Below are 13,306 nucleotides of genomic sequence, written 5' to 3' on the forward strand. Positions count from 1 at the left end.
TCCTTTAGTTTCACGGTATATTTGGATAAGAAAACCTTATAATATATTATTTCAACTAAGAAAGCAAGTAAACATTTTATTTAATTTTCTACGAATTTTTTTCTTTATTACGGAGGCATCTATCCGATTGTAGGGCATCTAGACTCATGTCGCAATTTTGCCAGGGGCAACTACCCCATACAGTACGCGTCTATCCTCAAACAATAAGTTTTTTTAGAGCCGAATATCTACAAATCTACGGTATGCATTGAATGATGGTATGAGTAGATAGTAAGTATAAGGACTATAGTTGTTACAAATAGTTAACTCATTCGAATAGTGCTTTAAAAAAAAAGTTATAGTCAGCTTACAAAAAGTGGGGCATCTATCCCACTTTTACCCAACACGAAAAAAGAACATGATAAGTTTCTATAATTTTCTATCCTACGGGCCCGCCCTATGGTGATAGAACCCTCAAAATTATATCGCAGGAAATGTTTTTTTTTTATTGAGAAAAATGAACCCACTTTTTTTATTTGCTAAATTTATTCTAATTTGTTATTTAACTATTGACTGACTGAATATTAATTCATTTAATTAATTTGCTTAGATTTAATAACAACGAAACATTAAATCATTTATTATTATTTTACCTTTTCTTTCAATTAATTATACAGGAGAGTAAAACATTTAAGTTTAGTTGTACAACTTAGTATGAGCTAATTTAGCTAAATTGTTATATGATTCTAATTTATGGGGTCCTTATTAGTGAACATCGCATTAAATTTTACTAAATTATGTCAAGTACCTTGAAAGTTTTTTAAGGTACTTTAGAGGCTCATATCTCCGTAAAGAAGAAAACATTAGATTAATGTAATTTTTTTCTGTTCAATCTGAATCTCAGAGATTTCGCACACTTCCTCGTATACCCTGTATATCGCCATTGTAATTCTTTATTTTATAATTTGCGTTTTTTTTTGTTGTACTCATATTGTTTATGTCAGTTTATGAAAATTTATTAATGGTTATTATTTGGGAATGTTAATGTGATATTTTATTTCTCTCGAAATTCCAGACATATTTTATGTATACTGTTATCCATTGAGATACATGTTTGAGGCATTTATTATTCGCTGTTCCATTGTTCATCATTTTGATGATTACTAATTCGGGTCGAAGAAAAATTACAATTAAAATGAAAACCATACTGAATTGCATCAGTAATCAGCGCTATTTATTTAAAAACGAATTTTGCATTAAAACCCTACTCCATATTTACATTTCGTTTCGAAAAAAATTAAACAAACACATCGCTCGTACACAACAATTATATGATACATGGAACCAATTTAATTTGTTTTCAGTTTCGAACAATGCTCCAATTTTCGATTAATATTTCAATTATTTTTTTTTTCACGGCCGCCGAGCATTCGAATGCAATTTGAATGCGATTTTAATTAACAAATACAATTCGTTTCGCAATTTGTGTTATTTTGCGAAAAGACTATTGAAATTCCCAATTAAAACGGCTCCATATAAAAAAAAAGCCATTATAAAAAATGCAAAACTAGAAAACTTTCTCCCGAATAATATAAACTGTTTTATAAGGGAAAAATGTAAATTTATTTTTAACAATATCATATTGTGTTAAAATATGTTTGTATATTTGTATTTTTTTAGTTACTGTTTATATGTCTTAATATACGACTAAGCTAAGATTGAAAAATGTTGTCTATGAGTTTTCGAAATATCCGATTTGATAATCAGCGTGGCCCAAAAAGATTGTTTTCCACATTTCTGTAACTGATTTGCAACATCCGGAAACAGGTTGAGGTTCACCATTAACTAATATTTAACTAAAAAATTTGGGACAAGTGCCACCTTTTGTTGAAGTTATTGGAAAGGCTTTCACAATTGTGTTAAATTAAAAAAATAAAAACTTTTTTTTGCACAAATTTATTTAAATCGATTAATTATAACGTTATTTTTTAAGTTAGTTGGGCCATCAACCTATTAGAATAGTTGCAGATAATAAAAATTGGGTCAGTTGGCAGTTTATATTTTTTTGTTTTGTTTTAACAGCTGTTTTCCTTTGTCTTTGTCATTATTACAATTGATGTAGTAAATGTGTATCCCTTATAAAATAAAACGATTAATTAGTAATCAACATTTATCTTATGACATTTGTTTTTCTGACGAATGTAAACTAACAGAAAAATGTTTGAAGAAAAGGCATATTATTTAATTTTGACTTTGGATGGCAATTCATTTACATTAGAGATAATAGCCATCGTTTCATCTGATATGAATGTTAAAAAATTATCAATCATAAATAAACAAAATAAAACATAAAAGTGTTATGCAGTGCAAATGTTCCAGAAGACTATGTCCTTAAAGTGTTTGCAAAAATTTATCATTTGTCATAACTCGTAGCATAACATCAACAATCAACATTTACAGCAAGAGCGATCGAATGGCCCGCAATGCCTCCAGATATAGACTTCGAGTTTTTTTTATGTGGATATTTAAAAAGCAAACTAGACCAAGATTTCTGTAAGAACTGCGTAATAAAATAGTAGATGAACGCCGAAGAATCACTCCAGAAATGTTGTAAAATATCAGAAGGGCTTTTGAAGAAAGACTTTATTAATGCAGGGAAGACGATGGTAACAATTTTGAGCATTTGATTTAAATTTTTTGGTAGTTACTTTTATAAAGAAATTAAATAAATCATTTTTAAAAGTCATTTGTGACGCTGAACTTATCTGGATTAAGTATCTCAAGAAGCTAATTAACCACGCGCATTAAGTACAGTCTTCACCATAAAAACCGTACGAAAATTGTGAACTGCGTTGAAAATTGTAGAAAGATTTTTTCTTTGCTCTATTTTAACTTTCGCAACAAAAATTTTATTTTCGAAAAATTATAACAAAAACCTTTAAAATGAGGTACCATTTCACCCGCCCTCCCTATCTAAGTTGTAAGGGCGAATCTCACCCCTATAAGAGGAATTCATCTACGAAAATTTCAAATGGTGGTTCTTTTAATAATTTGCGCACTGTATACGTAAGTAATGGGTGTTTTTTTTGAATGTATAAAACTTTAAGTTGGCATTACTGTTCAAGATGGCGACCGATTTAACAGCTGTCAAGTGATTTATTCTCAGTTTGGTTTGGCAATTCATCATGAATAGACTCACGCCTAAACAACGCTTGCAAATAGTGCAATTTTATTACGAAAATAATGGTTCTGTGCGGAATGCGTATCGCGCACTACGTCCAGTTTATCGTCGATAAAATCGTCCATCAGAGCAATTAATTCGATTAACCATGGAACGTTTTCGCACCACGTTTACTCTTATCGATAACTCGCATCCCCAGAGACGCCGTACGGTGCTTACAGAAGAAGCTATTGCTGCTGTAGAGCGTAGCATTGAGGAAGACCCGAAAAAGTTCATCCGCCATTGAGCACAGGAATTGGATCTGTGTCCATCCACTTTATGGAAGATTTTGCGGAAGGATCTTGGTTTACGTGCTTACATAATCCAACTCGTGCGAGAATTGAAGCAAAACGATCATCAAGTAAGGCGTAGATTCGTCGAATGGGCCCAAAACGAGATTGCCGTTGTTCCCGATTTTCATAAGCGAATTTTGTTTAGCGATGAAGGGCACTTCTGGTTGAATGGCTACGTCAACAAACAAAACTGCCCCATTTATGTCGAAAGACCGTTACATCCAGAAAAACTAACTGTTTGGTGCGCTTTTTGGGCTGGTGCAATCATTGGTCCGTACTTCTTCAAAAACGATGATGTCCAGAACGTTACAGTCAACGGTGATCGGTATAGAGCGATGATTACTAACTCTTTCATTCCTGAATTGAATAACCATGATGTCCAGGAGATGTGGTTTCAACAAGACGGCGCAATATGTCACACAGCTCGTGCCACAATCGATTTTTTGAAAGACAAGTTTGGTGACCGCATAATTTCACGTTTTGGACCTGTGAATTGGCCTCCAAGATCTTGTGATTTAACACCGCTAGACTACTTTCTGTGGGGCTATGTAAAGTCATTGGTCTATGCGGATAAGCCACAAACGCTTGACCATTTGGAAGACAACATTCGCCGTGTTATTGCCGATATACGGCCACAAATGTTGGAAAAAGTCATCGAAAATTGGACGTCTAGATTGGACTACATCCGCGCCAGCCGTGGCGGCCATATGCCAGAAATCATATTTAAAATGTAATGCGACAAGATTATCTTTCGGATAAATAAAATTCATGTCAATCGAATAATCCATCGTTGTTTTATTGCAACTTAAAGTTCTATATATCGAAAAAAAACACCCCTTATGTGCTAGAATTTTCACTAACTACATAATATTTGCGTTCATGATTTTTTATTTTAATTTCTTGATGTTATTGCCTTCACGTCGTAAGCATATTTTGTTAAATAATTTTGCCCCAACAAACTCTCTCACTACCCACCCCAAGTGTCCGGTAAATGGGGCTGTTTCAGAAGCCATTCCTTGATGTGTTGTAGGTCCGAGTCTCTCGTGGTGACGTCCTCGTTCAACGCCTTCCTGATGTTGATCTGAAGTTCCGGTGAAGGTTGCACTAACGTCATTGTTCTGAAAAGTAACGTTCGCCATAGAACCATCGCAAATCGTGATTCATGTCTGCAAATTGCTTTCGTGTGGAAATATTTATTTTGCGTTAACGTATATATATACTTGCGGTAAACACGACAATTATTATGAAATATCCATTTCACTTGCTCCGAGGGACATTGAATTATAGCCTTGACCCTACGGACCGCATATAATGTGAGCTAACGACAGCGCATACAACTAATTTAAATCGATTCAGTTCATTTCAATAAGTAATTTGTTTAGCGCTAATAAATATATTTCATTATTTGTACCAATGACTCACCATTTCTGGAATACAGTAAACTGCTTTTAAGGGCCTTAAGCGGCAATCTTAAAATAAAAATTGACATAACTGATATACAGCGCCGTATATTTAGGCTAAAAAAAATTATAGTAATTTATTCTACGGTGTTTTAAAATGCGATATTGTTTGTTAGCAAAATTTCTGTTAGCAACCAAAATAAATTTTATTTGCTTAGTATTATTATGTTGCCTTTTTTAAATTGACAGGTTTAAAGATCATATTTTATTGTATTTAGTTCACTTTTCATCAAATATTTTAAACTGATAACACAAAAAGCACAATTGAATGTTCAAAACGGAGAATTTTGTAATAGGCGAGCAACTGCCATTTCTTCTTTTCAATTAAGAAGTAAAGATGTAAATTAGAAATTAATACAAAAATCCTTGAACATGTTGAGTTATAGAAATTTCACAAGAGAAATTCAAGCACAAATAACGAAAGCTTCTGCATTTTTGCTACTTCTGGATGCCAAAAATATATTATATGTAGAAGCAAATATGTAAATAAAAAAGGATATCTAAAAGCACATATAAAATAGAGACAAAATCGGATTATCAGTGAAATCTATGTTTGAAATATCACTATACGACAAATTGAAGTAATGAATATGTAAACAAAAAAGGATATATAAAAGCACATATAAAATAGAGACAAGATCGGATTATCAGTGAAATCTATGTTTGGAATATACGACAAATTGAAGTAATGAATATATAAACAAAAAAGGATATATAAAAGCACATATAAAATAGAGACAAGATCGGATTATCAGTGAAATCTATGTTTGGAATATCACTATACGACAAATTGAAGTAATGAATATGTAAACAAAAAAGGATATATAAAAGCACATATAAAAAGAGACAAGATCGAATTATCAGTGGAATCTATGTTTGGAATATCACCATACGACAAATTGAAGTAATGAATATGTAAACAAAAAAGGATACATAAAAGCACATATAAAATAGAGACAAGATCGGATTATCAATGAAATCTATGTTTGGAATATCACTATACGACAAATTGAAGTAATGAATATGTAAACAAAAAAGGATATATAAAAGCACATATAAAATAGAGACAAGATCGGATTATCAATGAAATCTATGTTTGGAATATCACTATACGACAAATTGAAGTAATGAATATGTAAACAAAAAAGGATATATAAAAGCACATATAAAATAGAGACAAGATCGGATTATCAGTGAAATCTATGTTTTTAATATCACTATACGACAAATTGAAGTAATGAATATGTAAACAAAAAAGGATATATAAAAGCACATATAAAATAGAGACAAGATCGGATTATCAGTGAAATCTATGTTTGGAATATCACTATACGACAAATTGAAGTAATGAATATGTAAACAAAAAAGGATATATAAAAGCACATATAAAATAGAGACAAGATCGGATTATCAGTGAAATCTATGTTTGGAATATCACTATACGACAAATTGAAGTAATGAATATGTAAACAAAAAAGGATATATAAAAGCACATATAAAATAGAGACAAGATCGGATTATCAGTGAAATCTATGTTTGGAATATCACTATACGACAAATTGAAGTAATGAATATGTAAACAAAAAAGGATATATAAAAGCACATATAAAAAGAGACAAGATCGAATTATCAGTGGAATCTATGTTTGGAATATCACTATACGACAAATTGAAGTAATGAATATGTAAACAAAAAAGGATATATAAAAGCACATATAAAATAGAGACAAGATCGGATTATCAGTGAAATCTATGTTTGGAATATCACTATACGACAAATTGAAGTAATGAATATGTAAACAAAAAAGGATATATAAAAGCACATATAAAATAGAGACAAGATCGGATTATCAGTGAAATCTATGTTTTTAATATCACTATACGACAAATTGAAGTAATGAATATGTAAACAAAAAAGGATATATAAAAGCACATATAAAATAGAGACAAGATCGGATTATCAGTGAAATCTATGTTTGGAATATCACTATACGACAAATTCAAGTAATGAATATGTAAACAAAAAAGGATATATAAAAGCACATATAAAATAGAGACAAGATCGGATTATCAGTGAAATCTATGTTTGGAATATCACTATACGACAAATTGAAGTAATGAATATGTAAACAAAAAAGGATATATAAAAGCACATATAAAATAGAGACAAGATCGGATTATCAGTGAAATCTATGTTTGGAATATCACTATACGACAAATTGAAGTAATGAATATGTAAACAAAAAAGGATATATAAAAGCACATATAAAAAGAGACAAGATCGAATTATCAGTGGAATCTATGTTTGGAATATCACTATACGACAAATTGAAGTAATGAATATGTAAACAAAAAAGGATATATAAAAGCACATATAAAAAGAAACAAGATCGAATTATCAGTGGAATCTATGTTTGGAATATCACTATACGACAAATTGAAGTAAGGAATATGTAAACAAAAAAGGATATATAAAAGCACATATAAAAAGAGACAAGATCGAATTATCAGTGAAATCTATGTTAGGAATATCACTATACGACAAATTGAGTAATGAAGACCTAAGAGAACAAAGTGAAATCGAGGACGTGACAAAAGGGGTTACATTCTCAAATAAACGCCTAAGAAGAGTGAACGACAAATTGCCAAAAATGCGAAAGAATAATGTACCAATCAAAACAAGATCCGAAGACATTTTACTAGGATAAATATGCTACATCTTACCGTATTGAAAGACGAAGAAGAAAAGCAAAGCAAATATTTGTGGTTAGCCAGCTTTACTCGAGATTCGAAATTTCTGGCGTGGCTTTCCAGAGAATAGTGTTGTATATAATATAAATGCTATAATAAAATAAAATACTTGGGTTTTCATTTTAATCCACATTTAGCACGGAAAAACCACAGTTACTAGCGCCATATTTTCAATTAGTTCAATGATTCTATGGTAATGGTAGTTTATCACAATCTTTCCTTTTCCAAATGTTCCCATGGTCTATTAATTCACGGATCATTCTGCATATACGTTTAGAGTACTTTAGAGTAGTTTGATGATGATGATGAAGTAAAACCATAGTATATTAAGTTGCATATCATGATATTGCCAAACGAGTTGTTGCGTCTTATTCTGTAAATAAAAGCCGTTATCTCTACACTATTATAATACGCGTGGTAAAAATGTAATAAAATTAAAAAGGACTTTTATAACTTTGCATAAAATTGCATTTTCGGAAGTATGAATTGTGCTGGGATATGTACACCGTGTGCCAAATAAAACGATCCACTATACGATCTGGAAACCCATAGTAGATCGGAAAAAAAGTTTCGTACAAAAGTCTCCTCGATTCTACTGAAGATTTAAAACATTATAATTTTGTTGATATAGGGTGTCCCAAAACTGTCCGCCCCGACATCAACTTTGTTATTTTAAATAGAATGCTCTGTTCGACATTTTTGGGATCTTTGGTTAAAACAAAGGTCGCTTTCTTAAGAAATTCCTATTTGAATTTCGCATAGTTTAGGCAGACATTGAGGGTTTGTGTTGTTTTTTTCATATTTTGATTGCTCCATATAAAATGGTGTATTGACGCTACAGATCCAGGTATTGCAACGAAAATTTAACCACAGACTAAGGAAATGATGCACTACACTACAGTTTGACAGGTGCGCCTCAGATTATACAGCGTGTCCCAAATAGGTGGTACCGTTTTGGCGAATTTAATTAACAAAATCTCAAGATTTTCAAAGGGAACTCCCCATATTTCTATTCAGATATCAATTCTAGGATAAAAAATAAGGTAAGTTTCTAATTTATCTTATATTTAAATTTTTCTTATTTTTTGAGATATTCGAGGTTTAAGATAACACCCGCATAAATTCTTGTTGAATTTAAAGATATAATACTCCATGCTTTTTAAATAGAAATATGGAAAACAACAAAAACAAACAGAAATGTCAAAGTTTGTTTATACCTTAATGCGTCAAAACAAAAAGGTTGTGATGTCATAGCCAACTACATTTTTAAATATTTTGATATTTTTTTATTGTTTTGAGGACAGATGAAACGAGAAATTTAAGAGGAACATTTGTAACTAAACTTTATGAATCGAATTAACGAACTCTTTCTAGTTCACTTTTTGATTTATAGATTTATTTATTCAAATTGCTTACCTTGTTTAGTTAGCCTATAAACTTTAATTATTTGCTTTTCTTATTAGGTATTTTCAATCAAGCTATATATTTAGGAATAGGTTTTATATTTATATTTATAAGATAAATTACAAAATTATCTCATTTTTTGTCCTAGAATTGATATCTGAATAAAAAGAAAATTACAATTTTTTAAAACTTCTCCTTTTTTTCTCCATATCGTTTTATGTGGCACACGGTGTACAGAGACTTATATATATATATATATATATATATATATATATATATATATATATATATATATATATATATATATATATATATATATATATATATATATATATATATATATATATATATATATATATATATATATATATATATATATATATATATATATATATATATATATATATATATATATATATATATATATATATATATATATATATATATATATATATATATATATATATATATATATATCTATTCGTTGAACTCCGACTGGAATCCTGTTCGAAGTGTTTTCGGAGCGCGAGCATTGAAGATGCCAAGTGAGATTTTGCCGAAACGTCTGCAGGATTCCAGTCGGAGTTTAACAAGCGAACGGATGATATCCCGGAATATAGTGTCATCACATTTTTCCATCCGTGAATCAATACGTGAAAAAAAAATATTTATAATAACTTGTAAAAACAATTATTATTAATTATAGTATCACCAAATATAATTTGAATTCGAATTTGTTAACTTACCACTTTCGTTTAACTGAAATACTACTATTATCAATTCAAAAATACAAGCCTTGGATGGAATTTGCGAACACCCAATACTAATCCAGGAGTATCAAGAGCGAACCACAAAGTTCGTATTTATCCCGAGACGGATGAAGTTTTAACGCCTCCCGGTGCTTTATGGAGAAAATTGCGTGAATATTTTATCGCAAACGCGATAACCGCGAAAATCGATGGACCCCGAACAACGTAAAAGTTTATAAATAATAAAACCCAAGCGAAAGCTGAATTATTCAAAAACAATGCTCGATTGAAAATGGCCACGAAAAAACAGTTAATTCACCAATATTCGGTTTCGCCTCAATACGTAATTTTGGAATTTTTTCCAAAAACTAAGTTCTTGCCTAATACAATAATTATATTCCAGACGCTTTCTTACTGTAATAATAATAATAATAATGAGAATAATATAAATAATAATAATAAACTTTTATTGCTAACAGCATTAAAAATTACAATAGATATACATAAGTGTAAGCAAATTGAGAAAACATGCAGCATAAGGTAAATTATCAATAAATATAAAAGAAGGAAGGAAAAGGGAAAAGGTAGGAATAAAAGGAGAATAAGAGGAAAAGTTGAACAAAAATACTTCCCCTGTGCTGAGGTACAGTCAACAATCCTCTATTACACAAATTAAACCCATGAATTGAAGGAAATTTTATTAAACAGATAGCGAAGTGACTTATTTTTATTGATCTTGAAATAAAAAAAAACGCCATATGCAACTTGAATCTATTGAAATTGAAAATTTCAAATTGTTTTTTCATAAATCAACTTCAAGCATGGGTTTTGACGTTTTTCGATCCGTAAACATTAGAACAGTGGTTCAGCTGATACAAGACCATAGAGTCGCACAGCAACCTCTTGGTCTTTTGTGATAAGCAGTATCTACAAGAATAAATTAGATTTAAAGTACCATAAGCTTTTTTCAGTTCTTCTGTTACATGCTGACGGAAACGAACTTATCAATTGCAGAATTGTTAACAAGAGCTGATTTCTTGAATTTCAACTTGAACATCGTTTCCGAAAATTACACATTATACCTGTCGTCGTTTAATAATCTAATCATTTGCTTGTTCCTTGCCTTTTTTCTTTATGCGTTGGTTTTTATCTAGATACGAACCATTTTAAACGTAACTAAAGTACAAAACTTTAAAAAATAACCTCCGAATAAAGTAACCATTTAAAAAGAAATTAATGAAGTATTTTTTTTTTTTTCAAAGATATTCCCACAGACTACTGTAATACTTTTTAAAAAACTTCTGGATTCCTCCTGCATCGCTTTTTGTTCAGTCGAATTTCCTGTTGGCTGCCTCGCATTTTACTCTGTACCTGCTTATATATTTCATGAGGGGGGCGGAGCTAAATGATGACTGATTTCCATATTGGTGACAGGTAAAGACCTGAGTCGCGGTTAAGGTTGTGAGGTTGCTTATAGACTTCTACAGACTCTTGGATTTTATTCAATTTCAATATATTCTTAACATTGTGTTTACACAGACCGATACCTTAATGCAGTCACACCACCATCCGGCTCAAAAATCATCTCTTGTTTACAGAGCCGTGAAAATTGAAACACCACTATCATAATTTCCACATTAAAGATATTAAGCGTTCCATCACAAAATACCCTTCACCACAACCTTCGAATAGCAATGAGGCCACAATTGCCTTACATTCAAAACATCACTAACCACATATCTAAACAAATATAGCGTCAAAACCAGATATACCAAAAGTCTCTCAACATCTTCGATCCGCCAAAGACAAAATTCCATTTGAGATGCTAGGAGTTTACAGCGTATATGCGGTAAAGAATACATTGGAGAGACCAGACGAAAAATTATTATTAATTATTAATTATTCGACAAAACTGAAATTCTTGCATGTAATCAATTCTTCTACCAACGAAAAATCCGAGAGTCTATAGGAATCTATAAGCAACGTAACAATCTCAGGTCACCTGTCACCAATATCATGGGGATAATAGAAACTATAAAACATACGAAGATGTTTAAATTAGAAAATGGTTGCAGAATTTAAAGGTTCTGAAGTTACCCCAAAAAAACCGACCAGCAACGAATAATGACGATAAAAAATGGTGGTTTGATGGCAATCTTGATAATTTGCAATGGCATTCATTTTTTAAATTGTTTTTCACATTAAATACGTCAATAATTAATAAAATTACTCGTAAACCATTGACTAGTGACAGAACGAGTGATTAAAATTAATTACTAATGAGGATCTTTGAGTTAATACTAAATAATACTAAATTTGGTATTGTACAAAGAATAAAAAAGATAAAGAACACTTTATTTTGATAAATGTCAACCCGTAAAGCGAAGGGTCATACTCTTTTATTTATATTTTAGGTTAGGATAAAGATATCGAGATGCGATTTTCATCGGGTTGTTGGGCGCTCATTTGACTATCTAATAATGACAGTCATAAAATTTTAATAAAAAAAATCATTAAAATGCAGTAACCCTTTTAATTATTAGATTTTTTTCAGAAACTTTATTTCAGAATTTTTTTCAAATTTCTGGGACCATCCGTACTTGGACACCCTGTATATTCCCCTAATTGTTTCACAAACACGTTAATAATTTAGAAAAAAACAACTACGAAACAAAGAAAACTGGACTACAAGTGGAGAAAATAATTTTTATTGCCCGTTAAATTTATCTAGCTGTATAATTTACGATTATTCGAATATTTCCGAAACGACTCGAAATTATTAATATTATTACTATCTACGCGGGGAGATTATTTTCCAATGTGCGCCGACGCACTTTTACTTCGGCAACAACTAGAGCGGATTAAGTTAAGTAACCGCGAAGTGGAGAAAAAAAAGCTGCACGATACATCGAGAAAATACAATAATTATTGTTATAACGCCTGTCGAGGCCGCGGAACAACGATTTTAAAACGGACCACGGAGTGACCGTTGTGCAATTCGTTTGCACTTTCCAACGTTCTTCTAATACCTATTGAAAATTAATAATTATTGCTGAGTTATTACCAAAGCAAAATTGCCAGTTTGCGTGCGAGAAGTTATTTGCTGTCGGGAGTTTCTCGAAACGCAGGACGCCTTGTATTACCGATTTCGACAGAAAGAGGCGTTTTTATTTCATGTAGCTTTCGACTTCCTATTTAACTTATTACTGGCCGCTGACGTCATTACGTCAATACGTCATTTTATGGTCGAAATCCAGTAGTCGCTGACGTAATAATACGTCGTTTTTTATTTAAAATCCAGTAGCCGCTAACGTAGTGGTACGTTTTTCGACAGAATAACTTTGCGCCATCAAACGGTCGATTTATTTTAAGTGTTTTTTTATCAGTTTTTAAATAAATATAGATTAATTTATTATTTAACCCGCTTTATAATGGAAGAAGACGATTTTGA

At 31.1% G+C, this 13,306-nt stretch overlaps 1 protein-coding gene across 5 annotated transcripts in view; it reads right to left on the reverse strand.

Annotated features, from left to right (window-relative positions):
* Positions 1–13,306, reverse strand: part of LOC132706390 (alpha-tocopherol transfer protein-like) — a 29,601-nt gene that overhangs the window by 4,640 nt on the left and 11,655 nt on the right. For 2 of the 5 annotated variants that reach the window (XM_060677704.1, XM_060677706.1), the window contains exon 2: positions 4,468–4,610. The exons of 1 other annotated variant lie outside the window; for it this stretch is intronic. In XM_060677704.1, the coding sequence (XP_060533687.1) occupies positions 4,468–4,606 (139 nt within the window). In that variant the 5' untranslated portion in view covers positions 4,607–4,610. Of the gene's footprint in view, positions 1–4,467; positions 4,628–9,852; positions 9,996–13,306 lie in introns of those variants that run through there. 2 more of the 5 variants (XM_060677705.1, XM_060677703.1) reach the window with 2 other exon arrangements.

This window comes from Cylas formicarius, unplaced genomic scaffold, assembly GCF_029955315.1.
Source record: "Cylas formicarius isolate icCylForm1 unplaced genomic scaffold, icCylForm1.1 PGA_scaffold_8__14_contigs__length_24414737, whole genome shotgun sequence".
NCBI classification, from domain to species: domain Eukaryota; kingdom Metazoa; phylum Arthropoda; class Insecta; order Coleoptera; family Brentidae; genus Cylas; species Cylas formicarius.